This window comes from Macrobrachium rosenbergii, chromosome 44 (assembly GCF_040412425.1).
Source record: "Macrobrachium rosenbergii isolate ZJJX-2024 chromosome 44, ASM4041242v1, whole genome shotgun sequence".
Lineage (NCBI taxonomy): Eukaryota > Metazoa > Arthropoda > Malacostraca > Decapoda > Palaemonidae > Macrobrachium > Macrobrachium rosenbergii.
In genome coordinates, this window is record NC_089784.1 from 15,042,013 (window position 1) to 15,061,702 (window position 19,690).

The 19,690-nt window shown below is 36.8% G+C and overlaps 1 protein-coding gene across 14 annotated transcripts in view; it reads right to left on the reverse strand.

Annotated features, from left to right (window-relative positions):
• Positions 1-19,690, reverse strand: part of LOC136829355 (histone-lysine N-methyltransferase 2C-like) — a 189,130-nt gene that overhangs the window by 145,601 nt on the left and 23,839 nt on the right. For all 14 annotated transcript variants that reach the window (XM_067087796.1, XM_067087799.1, XM_067087798.1 and 11 more), the window contains 6 exons: positions 17,235-17,425; positions 15,934-16,070; positions 6,070-6,401; positions 2,661-2,858; positions 721-902; positions 334-549 (listed from right to left, as the gene is read on the reverse strand). In XM_067087796.1, the coding sequence (XP_066943897.1) occupies positions 334-549; positions 721-902; positions 2,661-2,858; positions 6,070-6,401; positions 15,934-16,070; positions 17,235-17,425 (1,256 nt within the window). The remainder of the gene's footprint in view (positions 1-333; positions 550-720; positions 903-2,660; positions 2,859-6,069; positions 6,402-15,933; positions 16,071-17,234; positions 17,426-19,690) is intronic.

The following is a 19,690-nucleotide window of genomic DNA, read 5'->3' on the forward strand; positions in this document are numbered from 1 at the left end:
TGAGGCTACTTCAAGCTCTTCTAAGTGCGAAGGGCTCTCGGGGTATTCACCATAAGCATTAATAACTAATGCCTGACAGTTATTCTACTATTTTCCTTTAAAAAATGAAGACTTCAGCTGTCTATTTAGCATGTTCCATACTAGAAGAGTTCTGAAATGTATGTCATACTTTCATATCTTGGTATGAAAATGATACTTCTCTTGGCAGAGCTTAAAATTTAAAGTACCTAGAATAAACAAACATATTTCAAAAACTTAACAATTATAATGTTTAATATTATTATACATAATTCCTAATGCAACTATCGACCTCTAAAAATTTAATAAGCTCACCTTTCAGCTTCTTCCTCAGTGTGAATCATATCATCTGATGCATGAAGCCACCTTTCACAATTTGTACATTGAATAATCAGCTCTCCATCAGCATATGGTTCATCACACACTGGGCACTGTGTCATTGACATACAGGGACCACACATACTATAATTTTGCTGCCATGTAGAATTGGGCCCTGGGTCAGTGGCACCGCAGTAATGACATATTGCACACCTAAAACAAATTATTGAAGATGAGTTCCTTGCCATCATAAATCATTTCAACCTAACTTTACATAATAGCAAATATTTCCCAGAATAAAAAACCATCAACCTCCAACTTTCATTAGGGTTTATTTTCATACAACAGTAGTATGCAGTGAAATAACACACAAATATTACTCACCATTTACATCTCCAAACACCTGATGGAACTTGATCTAATGGAGGATTCATACAATATATGTGATAGGAAATATCACAATCTTCACACAACACTAGCCTAGCTTCATCATTCCTTTCCCCACAACCTTCGCATACTGTGCAGTCTAAGCATCTCCATCCTTTCTGAAGAACTACTTTTGTTACCTGCAAACAAAAGTGTCCTCATTAATAAAAGAGGAATAATTGAACACAAACTGATTACAATATTGTATTTAAAAAAAAAGTGACAAAACTTTAGCTAGGAAAAATAAAACACACCTCTCCTGGTGCAGGACAGGAGAATATTTACACCTTTCCTGTGCAGGACAAGACAATATTTACATATGTTATACAGTTCTTACTTAAAGGTTTAACTATAAATACTAAACATCATTATACCATAATGACACCAAACAGGATATAAGATGTACCTGTAACTTGGAAAGGAAGGTTTAAATGGTGTCAAAGCATATGCTCAAGCTTGCTAGTACAAATGAAGAAAGGAGTCAAAAGGAACAAATGCAAAAGTTCATGTCATTATATAGGGAGAATATTTTGCTACCTTGGGACACCCACTATTGAGCAGCTGGAGTGAGAGGGAAGGATTTAGAGGGAAGTACTAAAAATAACAGCAATGAAGACTCCTAAACACCTGGTAAATGAAAATCACTAAGAAAATAACTAATTAGTGAGCAAAATGACAAATTTTTAAAATAATTTGTCTATGGTCAACATATAGTCTCCTCTGACTGCTGCCAAGACTGTCTTCGGAGACTCCATTTTGAACCTCGTCTTCCTGACAAAAAGGTTCAATGCTGACAAGTCTATTATTGTCCTCCAATCTCCACTGGCCTTCGGAGCTAGGAAGATCCAGCTGATGCGCTATGATGATATGTGCTTAGCATGCTACTGCAAATCCGTGCAACTGCACTTTCAATGTAATATGCACGTCAACCGAGATGTCCTCTCACTGTCAACGTAAAACACACTGTCAACAGAAGAGGTGTCCTGTGAGGAGATGTCCTTATGATGACATGTGCTAAGTGTGCTACTGCAAACCTGTGCACTCTCGCTGCCAATAGCGGGATGGCCTATGGTGATAGGAACCAGCCCGCCAAAGCAAAATTTGTAATAAGCATAAAAGGCCTGTGCTATCCTGCACAACAGAACAGGCACTTAAATGAATATGAAGATTTTGAAACAATGTGACCAAACAATGCTAAGATTCATGGCTAGATTGCATGGGAAAGATCATTAAAAATGAAGAGGTTGCTTTGAAAACTGGTGTCCAGAGGGTGGACAACAGATCAAGATCTCAAAAACTGAGATGATTTGGGCATGTCATGATATGGGAAGAAGCACAGTTAGAAGGCAAAGATATGAAAATAGTGGAGCAAATATAGCAGGAAGACAAAGAAAATCCTAGAGAAATGGAGCAGATAGGAATTCAGACATGGCTTAAATAATTCAATGAGATTAAAGGGAATCAATTCCATCAAAGGCCCTAAAAAGAAAACCCATCATAAAACTGTAACTGTCTAAAAACACCATAAAAGAGGTGTGTCAAAAACAAGTGTTATATCAGTACATCAGCAGTGAGTAAATACTTCTGCATTGTATACTTAAGCATACAATGGCAAACAGCCTGTCACCTAAACTGATGTAAGTCTTCCAACACAAATGATATGAAATGATAAAAAAAAAGATAAAAAGACTGATAAGAGTTTCTCTTTACAGGATAATTTTATCAATTATAAGACTTCCATACCTCAGTGGGTGTTGTCTGTCAGGGTCACAGCCTACTTATATAACCATTTACAGTACGCTACACCAGACCGGTAATGGAAAACTAATAATTTATCAACTTGACCATTAGTGAGGATATCATGTAAGTTACTTTTGAACATAATAGCTAAATCTGACCTTTACATTAGCACAGTAAGGATGATAGCACTGCCCACACTGAGCACATGCAATAAGGCGGCCTTCTTGATCTTGTCCAAAGGCTCCACACATAGCACATACATCTTGCTCAAGGCAAAATTCATCTTTGGCTGATACCAGGATAACTTTATTTTCCTCCCCTTCTTCTTTTCCTGTGCCATGATTCACCTCCATAACCTTGAAATAAAAGCAAGTAAGGTGTAACACTAATAACAACATGTTTCTGAATGAAAGCTATATCATCTGTGCAAAATATTTACAAAAGCAAATTCATGTGACTGAACAAGTACAGTATTTCTGAGGATCAAAGTCTCCTATATTTTCAAATCTCTGATGATTTCCTAATCTGTTCCATTACTAACATAAAAATGCAACCCTTCATTTGACAGAAACATTTATCATTAAAAATAAGACATGCAAGTTATTTTTTCATTATGGGCAAATGATATTTTTTTACCACAGCACAAATTACCTTTCAGGAGTAAAACGGATAAGTTTTAAAACTAAAAAATGATATTTTCATAATAAAATTAAGTTTCATATGTACTTACCAGGTAATTACATAGTCATAGATTCTAACTCGCGTGGCAGCCTATGATTTAAAAATTGTGGTAGCACTTCCAATAGTTTAGTGTAAGTGATAAGCCACACCCACTAAGGGAGTACTGGGAACAACTTAGCTGGTAGCATCATTCTGTTTGTGCCCTTACATCCATTAGAGGGGAGGAGGAAGTGCCCTGATTCTGCAATTACCTGGTAATCTTCTTTGACACAAAGATATGGTATTCTTTTGTTTTCCACATCCACATACAAAAACATTAGGTGTTTTTGTGAGAATATGCCCAACAGTTTCATCCTCCAATGGACCTCTTCTTGGGGCGTTTATTAAGGAAAGAGAAAAAGTTTACAATGTATGTAGCCAAGAAAGGCATATGAAATACCGTTACCAGAAAGTAGCAGTTTGAATTAAAAACACTCAACAGTAAAACAATAAAATAAGAACAGTAGCTGAACAAATGAAAACTACCAAAATATGAAAAGAGGTAGTATGTCCATTTGAAACCACATAACACTAAGTACATGCTAACAAACGTAAAGGAGCACCAGAGCTCTCTTTTCTCAAGTACTCCCATAGTGAACAACTTTTAGCCCATTTTCCCACTGTCCAGCCAAGGAAGCTAAAAACTTCAAAAAACCTTGACGATATTCTTAATGAGGTGGTCTAGCTCTGTTGATGAAAAATTACTTTTGCCAATGGGACTGCAAAACGTCAAGAAGAGTTGATGAGAACAGAGAAGTCCCCTTGGGAGGAGGCAGCAACTCCAAAAGAAGGAGCTTCCCTGGTGACAGAAAATATCTTCTTTGAGCTAAGTGAGAGGGAGGAAAAGCGAAACAAGCTTTCCCTTGCTCCTCACTGCCTGAAAGGCAATCTCCCATCTCCTTGAGAAAATTCAGGAGGACGAAGTAAGAATATTATTCCAGCTAACTGTCGTTTAAAAGGAGCCAATGACGGTTCATCTTGCTCTAAAGGTAACTACAAAAAGGAGAAACACGCCTGGGAGTGGACACCTGGCACTGAGAAGCGGGTGCACCCTGATAGATTAGCGTCACTTCCTACAGATTTAGCATCAAAATGCAAATGAGATCTGGTAACGCTTGACTGGGATGGTTCTGAAAACCGACCCACATTACCTGAAGGGTCTTAAGCAGCGTAGAAGAATCCAAGAATCGTTTCCTGCGCCTCCTGTCCGTGTCACAATCGTCGGAAGTGACATCACTGCAGGGATGGAATTCGTACAATAATTATCTTACATGTATGATAAAACTGCCTCTGGAACGATGAACGACACCTCCTCCAACTATCGTACATTTTAAACAATAATTCTGGGATTGAGCTTTTTAAGACTATGATTAAAAAGCATTCTCATAAAAAATAAGATGCCTTTCCGGCAACTGTCTGTCAAAACCTAGGATACTTGTGCATCAGGTTTGAATGAGGGGGCCGGCATGTTTTCTCTCAGGTTTAAGGGGGCAGGACAGAGACCTTTGTCTAGGAGAACTGGCAGGAGGAGAAGCCACCTGCTCCACTTGCATAACACTTTCTCCTGTCAAGATGCCTTTCCAGTGGCTGTCTGCCAATACCCAGGAACACGCAACAGGTTCAACTGAGGGGGCAGCAACCCATGGGCAAACCCCACCAGCCTCCCATGGACTTCCAGTATGTCTTCTCCCAGGTTTAGGGGAGCAGGACAGAGACCTTCATCTAGGAGAACCAGCGGGACGAGACGCCACCTCCTCCACTTGCATAACACTTTCACTTGTCACTTTGCAGGGAAGTGGTGCCGTCTGAATACGTTTTCCCATAAACACCTTCAGTGACGAACCTAACTTCACTATTGAATTCACTAAAAGGATAATTTTCTTTTGAAACTTTTACTCTAGACTGGCAATGGCATCAGATCGGAAACGAGGGAGCCAAGCACGAGAGTAGGATGATTAAAAGTAGGAGGGCTGATAGCAGGAGAAAAAGGTGGGAAGGGAGGAAGAAGGAATAGCAGAGCTATGTTCTACCTAGGCTAGGGTAGAATTCTAGGCTAAGGTTAGCTCATTTCTTGGCCCCAGAGACTGCTTTCCTTTCTATCCCCCTCTATCTTGTCTAGTTGAGATTTAAGTACCTTCTACTCTTTCTAACCATTATATTTAGCACAAATTTTCTCCCTACTATATTCTACCTACTACATTAACTGCAAATTGTATGAGAGTCATATGAAGACTGATTAAACTGGTTTGGAACTTTGACTATAGTAGTGAAAATAGGTGAACCTGAAAAGACATAATAATAACCAAAAAACTAGAAAAAAAATTATCCTGAGACCTGTTAAAGCTTGAAGGCTAGGCTACTCAAATAAGCGATAATACCTCACCGAAATCCAGCCATACAACCAAAAATCAGTAAACAAAAGCTGCAGCAAACCCCCATTAAACTGGTTTGGAACTTTTGCTATAGTCGTGAAAATAGGTGAACTTGAAGAGACATAATAACCAAAGAACTAGAAAAAAAAATGATCCTGAGACCTATTAAAGCTTGAAGGCTAGGCTACTCAAATAAGCGATAATACTTCAACGAAATCCAGCCATACAACCAAAAATCAGTAAACAAAAGCTGCAGCTAACCCCCAATGTTACTCGATAGCACAGCAGAAACAGAATGACGCTACCAGCTAAGTCATTCCCAGTACTCCCGTAGTGGGCGGGGCTTATCACCTACACTAAACTACCGAAGTGCTACCTCGATTTTTAAATTAAAGGCTGTCGCACAAGTTAGAAACTACAGCTATGTAATTACCTGGTAACTTGCTTATACGAAACTAAAATTCATCTTATTTACCTGCAGGGAAATGTTTTGATAATTGAAATATCCCCTGTAACCTCGACCACCACCTCGTCCCCTGCGGATAGGCAGGGTCTGACCACGCTTGCGTGAACTAGAAAAGGCTTTCTTTCCAGGACTGCATTTGCCAACAGTTCCACCACGTAGCCTTGGTGTAAATCCTCCTCTCTTTGCAAGGCCAATTGGTTTTCCCCGGCTAAAGTAATTTCCCTGAGGCTTAGGTAGTGTGGAAAAATCTTCGAACTTTGCATCCGGGGTTAAATCCATATCATTGGAATCCTCAGAATGAATGGATGATCCCTGAGGCCCATCACAGCTGTCCTCTTGTGCTACAAGTACAATAAAACAAACCTTGTTACTTGTCCATTTTACCATAAATTAAAAAATAAGACTTTGTAAAACACAAATTAGAATGATTCTTTAATACCTATAAGCCATCTGAACTCCCCAGTTGCTGGATATACAATAGAAATAGAGAAATTAACCATCTGACATAATGAACATTCAACAACAAACCTTAACATTAGCCTTCAAATATCTTTAGGTACAAATCATAATATTCATTTGCTTAAAAACCTCAAACCTAAATTTGCCATTCATAGCTACTCTATTCAGTTAAATCTAAACAAACCATAAATACTTGGATTCAAAATGTTGAAACTATCCATGCTATAGCGCTTATCAAGTATATTCAAATTACTTGTATTGTGCCAATAATTAATAGAGGATGGAGCCCCAAAAAATAAACTACGTACCATGGTTTTCAAAGAAAAGAATCCAACTTGAACAAAAACTTAATAACATAATGCTTTCCTGAATTCTGATGCATGAACACACATTTAAGTAGGTAAATTTTATTACTTTTACTAACAATATCGTGCCCTTCCTAGGGGAATGGCTTCCTGTTGAAAAAAATATTAACAATTCTTTCTTCTTACAAGAAACAGGAAAGCTAGGTGAAGTATAATCACTAGTCACTAATGATAACCAAAAAATTTCATGACTAAATGAAGTTATACGGCAACACTTCTAATACCAAAAAAAAAAAAAAGATAAAAATGGTGATAATACAGAAGATCATAAACAGCATCCCTTCTATTCCACTTTAATCGTTTTTGCTTTTTTATTTTACACATATTCCCTTTGGTCTTGCCAACTAGATTTCCAACTTAGTTAACTTAGGTATGGTCAAATTATCCTCTCTCTCACAACAGAACAAATCTTAAAGGCAAGACCTATGAAAATCTTAGAAATGTGACACAATGATTTCTGTTCTCATTTATAACAAATGAAGGATGCCAAATCCTGTAGCCTGTAATCCTAATAACCAATAAAAGTATGACAAACAATGACAAATATATAAATTTTCATAATAATATTTATACTTACCTACTGTTAAAGACAGCTTATATCTCTGTGCCGATAGGCAAATCAGCATTCAAGCAAAAAACCAAATGGCTGCCCAGATGACTGTCTGGTACACATGTTCTCCACCAGATGTGTTTTGAATGTTTTGGCTCTTGTCAGAATTCTCCTTGACAGCCAACGAAGTTGTGAGGAGGCTGGGTGGGGTTTGCTTCAACAGTAGGTAAGTATCCAAATAATAAATTTTATTATGAAGATTTATATTATTTGGGATGAATCCAACCTACTGTTAAGGATAGCTGATTCCCACATTGAGAAGAGGATGGTGGGTAGTGCATCTAAACAAAATCCGTTCAGCCAATCCAGCTACAGGTTTCTTGCATGAAACCGAAAACACTCTTACCTGATCTGGAATCCTTTCTGGTTCTTACTGCTGCCAGAAATTGGATTCCATTCAGGGAGCAAAGCTCTCATATGTGTGCAGCGAAGAGCAGCCTTGCAGAGAAAACCACTTCAGTTCAGCTAGAACGAAACAGAAGCGGTGTGAGGGGACCCCTGTGCCTGGGTCCAAAAGCCCTATAAAAGGACAGTCACTAAAAATAAATACCTTTATGATATAAAAGTAGACTCCTACACAATACAGTGTATGTTACCTTCATGCTCCCCAAAATACTGAAACCCAAGATTTAAAACAAAGAGCCTAAAAGGCTGCTCTTTCTTTGGTTCAGGAAAAGACTTTACCACGCTACTAGTAGCAGACTATAAGAGCTTTACTCTTTTCCATATGACTCTGCATGCTGAAGGTAGTGAGTGGCAGAAACCAAACTGCACTGCTATAGCACTGTATTAATCCCATCCTAGAGCGACAAATTGCCATCAAACTAAACGAAGTAGCAACAGCTCTCACATTATGAATACTTACCTTCAATCAAGGTAAAAGGTATTTAGCTAGTTCTCATGCACTAGCCTAATCAAATACATCACAGAGAACCTCGTGTTCTATGACAAAGGTTAACTTTGCCTCCTCCAGGCTTAACCTTGGACAAAGGCATCCTGGATTTTCTAAAACCACAAAACTAAAGGTTAACTCTGCCTCTTCCAGGAGTAACCCTTGACAAAGACATCTAGGTTTTCATATACCACAAAACAAAAGGTTACTTTGCCTTCTCCAGGCTTAACCTTTGACAAATGTTCTAGGTTTCTAAAATCACAAAACAAAAGGATAATTGTCTCTTCCAAGCTTAACCTAATTAAGTTTGAACTGGTCCAACAAGACAGAGAAATGTTTACTCTTCTTCCCAACCAAAGAGATTAAATTGGAATTCTTACAGTTCTCAGATAAAATAGCATTCCCTTTACAATAGAATAATTCAATGGAACTCATTCCAGAGGCTCAAAAGAATATGCAGATAAAATTTAGACCTGCATCTCAATTCCTAAGAGACTGATATTGAGTTGTACGGGCTTCAATCTCAACTGATCTTAACACCTTAAGGTGCTGACCCTCAGCCAGATCTAATAACACGACACAATACTGAGGAAAGTATGGAACGATAACCTTGAAAGTAGACAGTGAAAAACGCCTACTGTATCGAAGAAAGCAGAGAAACTTTGAGCCTGATCTGACAAATTCCCCTGTGAGGCCATGTTTCCTAACAAAGAAAGCTTTTACTGCTTAGGAAGTTTCCTTCAGAGGCTAAAACTCTTCAAGAAGCAAGCGCCTATTCATCTTCTGACAGACGAGCCTGCAAATTTCAAGTATCATCCCCACATCACTAGATAAGAATGAGGAGGATTTAGAGAAGTCGACTGAAGATCATAATGCACAGAGAATGAACCAGGTGAAGCAACAGATTCTTGGCCTTTGGAATACTGTCGACAGAGTTGGTCAACTTGAACCAGCTAACTTGGCAGAAAAGATTTCTTGCTCCTGAAAGTCGACACCATCCACCTATGGGCAACAAATTCCCTGTTAATACTTATAGAAGCGCTGTACACAAGCCAAATCAAAGCGCCCTGAACAGCAAAGCAATACAATGCCCTCCTCTGTAAATATACCTCGAGGGAACTTGTATGACTGAGGATGTACTGGTATGAGAAAAATGTCTACTGCCCATCCACCAAAACATCTGATTGTTATTTGGAAATTCACTAAAACCAAGCTAGAGAAACCCAAAAACACGGGGACAGACACAGTTTGGGTGCCCCTACATGATACATACTATTGACATCAATAACATAGTCTCATTGGATGACGAACTGGTACAAGAGGAGAAATTAATATACCCACGAAAATCTGGTAGCAGACTTAAGACTTAGTTTTTCATTTTTTATATTCCTTAATATATATAATTACTTTTATATTTTGTTGTATTTTGCATGTTTTCATCCCATCAAAACAGTATAGTTATATAATTGCTATATAATCATGATAAACTATGAAGTCAGAATCTTTGCTATATAATGATAAATTATGAAGTCACAATCCTTGCTATATAATTATGAATTATTAAGACAGAATCTTTGTTATATAACCACGATGAATTGTGAAGTCCACTTTCTTGTTATAGAATCATGATGAATTATGAAGTAAGAATCCTTGCTAAATAATCATGATGCATTTGTGAAGTCAGAATCCTCATTATTATCTATGGTATTAATCAATTCTGCTAGAGTTTCCTGGTCTCGTAGAAATAACAATTCTTGAAAGTAATATAATGTCAATTCATACTCTTCATCAGAGCCTGTGCCATATTTCTTCGAATCCTTTATCTTGATTCAGCTCTTTCCTAAAGTTTGTTCTCAGCAAATTATGCTTCTTTACATCTTGTAGGGTAGCATTTGGGCATTTTTCTCTATATTTCCCCAGCAATAATGCATAATCCTCTTGTTTCTTATTTCTATTCTTGTACTCCTCTGCTTTCACCTTCCAGGGAGATGGCATCCCCTTGTATAAACAAATCCATTTTCTTTCAAAATCCCTCTGCTTCCTTGAAACTTCGGCTAGCTCCAGACATGTTACAGTGGTAAGGTGACAAGTAAGGTTTATTGTTAATACCACCCTCAAAACGAGAGATTTGTTATTATCAACTTACACTGTTTCAAAACTCCTGAACAACCCTTCAACCTTTCCCCTAGAGTTTCAATAGTTCTGACAAAGTTAAAAAAAGTATATCTTAGTTTAACCAGACCACTGAGCTGATTAACAGCTCTCCTAGGTCTGGCCCGAAGGATTAGATTTATTTTACGTGGCTAAGAACCAATTGGTTACCTAGCAACGGGACCTACAGCTTATTGTGGAATCCGAACCACATTACAGTGAGAAATGAATTTCACCAGAAATAAATTCCCATTATTCTTCATTGGCCGGTCGGAGATTCGAACTCGCGGCCAACAGAGTGGTAGCTGAGAACGGAACTCGCTCGCCCAACGAGGAACTATTTCTGACAACATCGGAATATTGGTCAAATATATTTACCGTGTAGGGGCACCCTTATTCAGTCTCAAAATGTGTTCAACACTGGGCATCAATCTACATTTGCTTATGGAGCTAGGAAAAAGTCAGAGGTAAAATCCCTGTGAATTAATGCCTTGTCCATTTCATTCTCTCTAATCTACAACCTCCTACTAAAGAATGACTTCTGCTGGAGAAGACAAAGGAACAGCTATAGGAGACTACACCAGTGGAGGGTAACCTAAAAGGAATCACCTCTCCTTCAGTGGCTCCGCCACATGAGGTTCTGCTCCTAACTCTCCCCAAGCAAGTCAGGAGGCCTGCAATTGGCCATCTACCAGAACCTGAGGGCTGAACTTATCCCTGAAAGATAAAATAAGACTTGTACCAATATATCCTCCCTTATCGCCTTACCCTGTGCAGCATAAGCCTTTACTACATACAGGAGCATAAGTGTTCTCACTTCTTCCAAACCGAGTTCGTGTAAGCATGAGAACATTAGCCTGCAGCATCAGAAACGCATTTGACTGAGCAAGTAAAAACTAACACTCTTCCTCACTAAACTCCCACTGGCACCAAAATCAAAGCTAGCTTCACTAACTCCCTAAGCTGGTGCCACATACACACTAAGCTGGCTAAGCTGGTGCTCAACCTCTCTCAGCTGATGCAGAGAAGAGGCAATTATACTGAGCATAATTATACTGAGCAAAAGTTCAGTAAAAGATAAAAACTTCAACAATCTAAACTGAGACTCCATTTCAGCATGCCCAAAGCACTTGTCAGTCTCAAGTTCATCTCTTCTCGGGGAAGAGATAAAGGAAACTGAATCTTCTACCGAAGATGGTTTAAGCGCCAATTAAGTGCCTGTATCACAAGAGGTGGTGCTCCACGACGACTTCATAAAATACCAGAAGTCAATCCCCAGCAGACTTGCAGGGCGCTTTGTGCACCTGAGTATGAGGAAACTTATGAAACGCACTCTAATTGAATGACAAAGCTTGGGTTCTCTTTCTCCAAATACTAAAAGCGCGCCAAAATACTCGAAGACGAATGAGCAAAAGATGAAGACAATGGTTAAACAATCGACTGAGTTGACATAACATCAGAATACGGTACAGACACATTATTATAGTATTAACCCCTTCGCCACCGGGACGTACACATGTACGTCTTTTACGGTACAGTAATAAAAGACCGCGACGATACGCCTATCGTCTTTCATCCCTCCTCGAAAAGCAGAGCTGTTTTCTTCAGCTTGGATGGGTTTCAGGCGTGGTATTGTGTAGTACTATTCATTCTAGCCAATGAGTGTCCGATGGTCGCTCGTGACGTCATATTCATATGGGATAATATAAGGGTATCGTGAAACATTGTCATGATCTTGTGAGTAAACCATTTGGATTCGAAGGCTAAACTTTTTCTCCTTTTGATTGCAGTTATTTTACAGGTTTTTATTTTTCAGTATCATGATGTCGGATGATAGTATTTCAGATTCTGGGTAGGAATACCTGCCAGATCTGTCAGATGATTATAGTGATAATAGTTGTTAGAGGATGACAGCGACACGAGATTTTAGAAGACATTGAACCCATTGTCGAACAGTTCATAACAGATCCATTTTGTGACAAGCGCCCAGACCCACCCCGATTTCACGGAGGGTGACAATGGGATCTCTGTTTTATGAGATGCATTTGTTTCTTTTTTTTGTGATGATGATATTGACAGACTGTGTGAATGGATGAATGCTCGGGCAGAGGAGTATTTTGGTCAACAGGAAAGTGTACTATGTTTTTGAAAACTTCTTTCATTTTTTTACACTAACATGTAATTTTTATTATCATTATTTTTCTACTACAAGTTGTAGTAGTAGTGGTATTACTGTTGAATTTTCTTATTATTATTATTGTTATTATTATTATGATTGATTATTATTATTATTATTATTACCAATGCCATAAACATTCATTGATGTATACTACAGTAACTGTTTCCGTAAGAAAACTAGTATATACTGAACTACTAGTACTATTTTACTAATACTTTACTACTTTTTCTGCTACTTTATTTCTACTACTCTACTACTATTTCTATTTCTGCAATTACTTTTCCACTAAATATTCCTCTTTTTTAGATATATATATATATATATTATATATATATATATATATATATATATATATATATATATATATATATATATATATATATATATATATATATATATATATATATATATATATATATATATATATATATGTATGTATACACATTATATGTATATAGAATGTGGTGAAAAATATTCATTGGTATGTACAAAAATGTTTTCACATAAGAATATAAACGAAAGATATGAATAACAGAAAGTTTAGTGGGAGCAAATGATGACTTGATATACTCGCGGTCTCATGCGGTATGCAAGCGTTATCGGCAGTGCAACAGGCCAGTGGCGAAGGGGTTAATGAAACTGTCCATACCTATACTGTATAATTAGTCCTATCGGTGCTAAACCTCATACTAAGTGCCAATGATGGCAGAACTTGCATACATAGCGAAGCTTAAAGTTTACCAAAACAATCATTTGGCTAACACATTTTATGAGACTCGGAGCACAAAAAACAGAGAGGCAGGTGACAGAGGGAACAGAACCACATTGCACCCAGAACCGACCCAGTTCCCTGGCAGTGGACTCTTCCAACTGTCACAGAGCAGTCCTAGGTTCGAGCAACAGATGGGCGAAAGCACCGACATCTTACCTCTTACTGTATAAGGGAACCCGAAAATGATTGACATTATGGGGGGACCCAGACCAGTTCCCTAACCAATTCCGACAAACCATGTACTGACCAAAATAAGGTTTACATCCTGTTTTTCTGGTTCCCTAACCAATTCAGACAAACCATGTTCTGACCAAAATAAGGTTTACATCCTGTTTTAATTCTCAATACGCTTTCCCAGAACAGATAGGGGAGCAGAAGGCAGAGCTAAAGAGGAAGTCTAAGTACTAACTAATACATTAGCAAAGGAAACGCCTAGACTGAGTATGGCTAACTACAGATGAAGGACCTGGAGGAGGAGGAGAAATGACAGGTTGATAACCTGACCTAACTAACTGCTGTCACAATCTATCTGCTTCCTTTCTCTTCCTATACTAACGAATTTAAGAAGAGAGTCCTTCAATAATCTCTTCTTCTCCCCATATGTTCTCAAGATCACAATTTATACTATTGCAGCAAGCGCAAACAGTGTGCATCTCCTGAAAAATCAACATCCTGCTAACACAGTAACCAGTCCTACAGAACCTGATGTTCTTAGCCTTGATTGCAGTGGAGGCATCCTAGGAAAAATAAATGTACAGTCATACCCCAAACTTACGTGAGGTTAGGTTCCAGACCCCCTCACGCAGGGCGAATTTCCACGTAAGTTTGGCACGGTCTCTAGAAATGCTAAAAAATGCTTATTTCTAGAGTTTAAACAATAAATATGACCCTAATCATGCTCCCAAAGTATTAAACTAACTTTTAAATGAAATTAAAGTTACTATAATTTCATTTAAAAGTTAGCTTAATACATTAACCTTAAAAAAGAAATAAATGGTTGACGTAAAAATATAGGCGCGTGTGAAGATTACTATACTATTTCTCTCTCTCCCCATTCCACCAATCTATTTTTCAAAGTCTTAACAGCTTCGTTTTTAAAAACTTCTTAATTCTGTCTCTTTCTCTTTGTTCTGAAATGCTTTATGTCTCCCTGTCTTAGAATGGCTCATTTACAGTTCGTAGACGGTACAGGAAAATTAGATCAATTTAAAATTATCTACTGTACAGATAAGACATACAGAGAAACAGTAATGCATAGGTTGCACGAACTATGAGAGAGAGAGAGAGAGAGAGAGAGAGAGAGAGAGAGAGAGAGAGAGAGAGAGAGAGAGAGAGGTTCTCCTTACATAAGAGTGAAATTTTTTATGAATTATATCACGGGAGAGAGAGAGAGAGAGAGAGAGAGAGAGAGAGAGAGAGAGAGAGAGAGAGAGAGAGAGAGAGAGAGAGAGAGAGAGAGAGAGAGAGATTGTCCTTAATAGTGAAATTTTTATGAATTATATTACAGGCAGAGAGAGAGAGAGAGAGAGAGAGAGAGAGAGAGAGAGAGAGAGAGAGAGAGAGAGAGAGAGAGAGAGAGAGAATCCTTAGACCTGCTAATCAACAACACTCCCCCTTTTTGTCATGTTAAATTGACATATCTGACAGCTTTGCCTTCAGCTTCTCTTCAACGAGTTACAAAAATGAGGGAAAGATATTTGTTTGTTTACAATACGCATCACATACGAATTTTGTAATTACTGTTATATTATTATTATTATAATTTAATCTTATTAATATTTGAAATCTCATTATTTGAAAATTAGTACTTATTATTAGGTAAAAAATCTATTTATCATACAAAACAAATAAACATATACAAGTACCACAAAAATTTTCTCATCTCAGTAAAAGAGAGAGAGAGAGAGAGAGAGAGAGAGAGAGAGAGAGAGAGAGAGAGAGAGAGAGAGAGAGAGAGAGAGAGAGAGAGAGAGAGAAATTATTATTTTTATTATTTAATGTTATTTAATTTACATATAAAAGCTTGAAAACTTATAAATTACATAAAAAATTGAACAAACACTTTTGGAGGGTTTCTCAGTATTCGCAAATGTTATGGTGTCTGCGAAAAACTCGTGTATGACAATTAGTTAGGTTCCAATGAAAAGTTCGTGTGTCTGTGAATTTGCACAAGTGCGCGGTATTACTGTATAGTACCGTGATACCAGCAAACAGCCATAAAATACCAAGTGCCCATGCACAATAGTGGCAAGGAGAATTCTGACAAGAGCTAAAACAATCGAAACACACCTGGTGAAGAACAGGTGTACTAGACAAGTCATCTGGGCAGCCATTTGATCTTATTTTTGAATGCCAACTCACCTATCAGCGTGGAGCTATAAGCTATCTTTAACAGTAGGTATGATTCATCCCAAATAATAGCAAATTTTGCTATGTAGCACTTACAAACTTGAGGGGACTGGTTAGGCGAAGGTGCAACCCTGTTGCAGCTGGTGCATACATATTCATATGTTCTGTCTGCATTATATTTACTCTGTATCAAGCTCAAGTCAGCATCTGGATCACATCCACTGTGAACATGTCTGTAAAGAAATGATTTCCAATTAAAGTCTACCAATTTTCATATTTTGATATTTTAAAGCTACTAATTTGAACAATATTTATTACAGAATGTTCAAAAAAGCAAAATAAAAACAAATGGTCAAAATGGCATGTTAACCCCAAAAAATCTATACAGTATTTTGCTGAATAAAAATATTTTCCAAATATAAATGAAAAAGATATAAATTAATTTGCTAATCAGGCAAAACTTCAATAAACTGTCTTTCCAATGATATAAGTCCATTTTCACTGCAAGGGGGTCTGTGAACCGCTGTAGATGATACTAAAGACTTTATAACATCACTCCATGTCAGCTGCATTGCCCTCCCCCTTTTACTTTTCATCCATTCTCTTTGGTATCTCCTAAGAAATCCATTCATAAACCTATAAATTTACCTGGCTTCAATTTTTGCCACATAGAACAAATCCTTCAAGTAAGCCCTATTTGAGTATGAAAATATGGCTTAGTGGTTTTGTTAAACTAATGTATATTAACTATTAAACAGGAACATTTCCATCTTTACCTAATATATTTTATATAAATTTAAAACATTCATGCAGAAATGACCTCAAATAATTATATAATGTAACTAACATACTAGATATAGTATGTTAGTTAACATATCACTAGATATAGTATATGTTAGTTAACATATCACTGCTATGGACTAGATCTATCTTTGCATGTGCACTGATGACAACTATAGCATCTGGACACTTCAGTGGTCATGAATATGGAGCTACTGTTAAGTAATGATTACCCATAGTTGCGAAAAAAATCACAGTACCCCTCCAAAGAAAATGCAAGAGAAGGATGAGCCCAAAACCAAATATTAATATATATCAACCAGACCACTGAGTAAAAAAGGGTATCCCTCAGTACAGTGGGGGACTTGTTCCCTCTCTCAAAAAAAATTTTGTCTTATTTTAGGCTTAACTACTATAAAACTTTGCCAATCTCCAAATTTTTCAAAGATTATGGAAGGAATGAATGGATAAACAAATAAATGTCTAAAATAACACCACTTTGGATTTAAACGACCAATGCCATACATCAAACTCTTTACATGACTGACCAGATAACCAATTCAACAAGATAAGCATACCACTCATAATATATAATACATGTATGTCTAGGAACTTACTTTTTACACTTGGAACACTGTGCCATGGTCTTCTGTGCAATTGCTCTGTAAGCTTTACGGCATATAGGACAGGCAAGACCCTTGTTACGGAGCTGGTAACAAGAGTCGCACACCGTGAAATTAGCATGCCATCGAGATGACATCCCATTCCCTGGAGTTCGAGATCCACAGTCTCCACAAGCTCGGCACGTCTGTTGAATATGAACACAACCACTGCATTATTCACTTTAAGATAAAAATTTTTACTTGTTGAAGAAACGTCCCAGGGAAGAATTATTTTTACCTCTGTCCTACTATTTACCATACATAATACATGAGCAACAAGGAACAAATTTCAATATATTTCAGTGTTGAAATAAAAAAGGTACTTGTTAAATAATTAGTTCTCAAAGTTTGCACATTAATTCAAGTACTCTGCACTTTACAATAACAACGTCATGACACATCATTTTAATAACGACTAGTAAAGGTTTACAACTAAGTTTTGGTTCAGCTGATGTATACAAAAATCAATCTAACTTAGCTACAATACCAAGTGAGAATTCTCCTTTCCTGGGTTTCCTAGCAAGATCTGAAAAGATTACTCTAAAAATTAAAAAGTAAAAATTAGAACAAAATCAGACTCCAATATTTCAAGACAAAAACAACAATCATAAAAAAATTGAAGAAAATCATTTCACAAGAGAAAAGTGGAGAATAGACACAGCAAGCCACAATTTATAGACGTCAAGAAACAAAACCAAGACTTGTAATTGAGCACCACGGAAAGAAACATAAAATCCACGAAAAACCCGTGAATGAATTATTATAAATTAATCTGAGACAACTGAGTGCCATTTCTGGAATCTCATCCTGAAGGATCTGTTTATGAGGTGATTTGAAAATCATAAAAGGTGAAGAAGTTGGACAGCTAAGCAGGAAGAGACCAAAGGGAATAGATAAAAAGTAAAGTGTATAAAATAACACTGCTAGGGACAAAGGGATGCAGCAAAGACCCTTTACTACCATCTACTGTGCCCCACAAGGCAAACTGCACATTGTAACCATTAACACCTGAGAAACATGAGTGGAATAGGAAAGACATGGCATCTTACATCATGCCTAGGAATTGCCAATATGAATGTTCCTTTAATATAAGCAAAGATATCTAAAGTAAACCATAGTCAAATTAACACAGAACAATCACTAAAATGATTTCCTGGTTGTACAGTAATATGAGCCTTTCCTCCTGGCATCATCAAGTCACTTAGTCGTTGTATGTAAAATGTATTCCTATTAAACATAATGACCTACTTCAATCACAGTCTAAATAAACCAAATAGTTTAGTGGAACATAACCATTCTTTACTCGAATATTATTTCATATAACGAAACAGAGGAACGAAGAAGCAATCATAAACTCCCTCAGACCTTAAATTTTCACCTTCGCACACAACTGTTGTAAATGTCATCGTAGTCTAAAAATTGTCTTCCAAGTTCTTGAAAATTCATTCAAAACATAAGGCAAATGTACAAAACACAAAAATCAAATAAATACCACAAAGAATCATCCGACCAAAAAAACTCCCACATACTTTTAGATCTCAAATTCAAAATATAAAAATCATATATTTATCAGACCTAAATCTGCAAGAAACAATAACCACATACACAGATGAATCCTGCAACAATACAACAGAAAAAATTAACTTCAAAAATTTTCAAGTAATTCCTAGGTACAGAACAGTATTCTTGAATCAAAGTTGCCAATTCAAAGTATTACTATCACGAAAAACTTTGAATAATTTTGAAATAGAGGTATCTGACACTAACCAGATATAAATATTTTCAAATTTAAAAAATTACCCTATGACCAAAAATGAATGATATATGAATTTTATATTCATTAAAGAGATCAATAGAGTTTTCAACAATGAAACAAAATTATTTCAATACTTTTACTTAATTAAACATTTTAAGCTAGAAACTTAAAAAAAGTTAAATGTCAGTAAAAAAGGACACTACATTATCATACAAAACCACTGAGTAAAAGAAGGTTAAATACATTACACAACAGAGGAACAAATTATTATGCATATATTTCCTTAAATAAGAAGTACAATACATATATTAAAACAACTGAAGACACAAGATTAGGCAAGCACTAGAGGCACTTCAGAGGTAAAAATAATTTAGCAATCAGAGAAGGGAAAGCCAACAATACAAGGACCTGGTGAAATAATACAAATTCAAAGATTCTAGCTTCAAACCTCACTAAAGACTCGATTTCCCAGTAGAATATCTAGCAGCAAAGTCAGTAATTTCCATTATCATTTCAAGCATATTACCATCTACATCATTAGTAAGAATGATGGAACATAATATTCCTAATAACATGGAAATCTATGCATGGGAAGACAACAGTTATTGATATTCTAAATCCTGCAACAAAACTTAAAAAGTAAGCTTAAAAAATT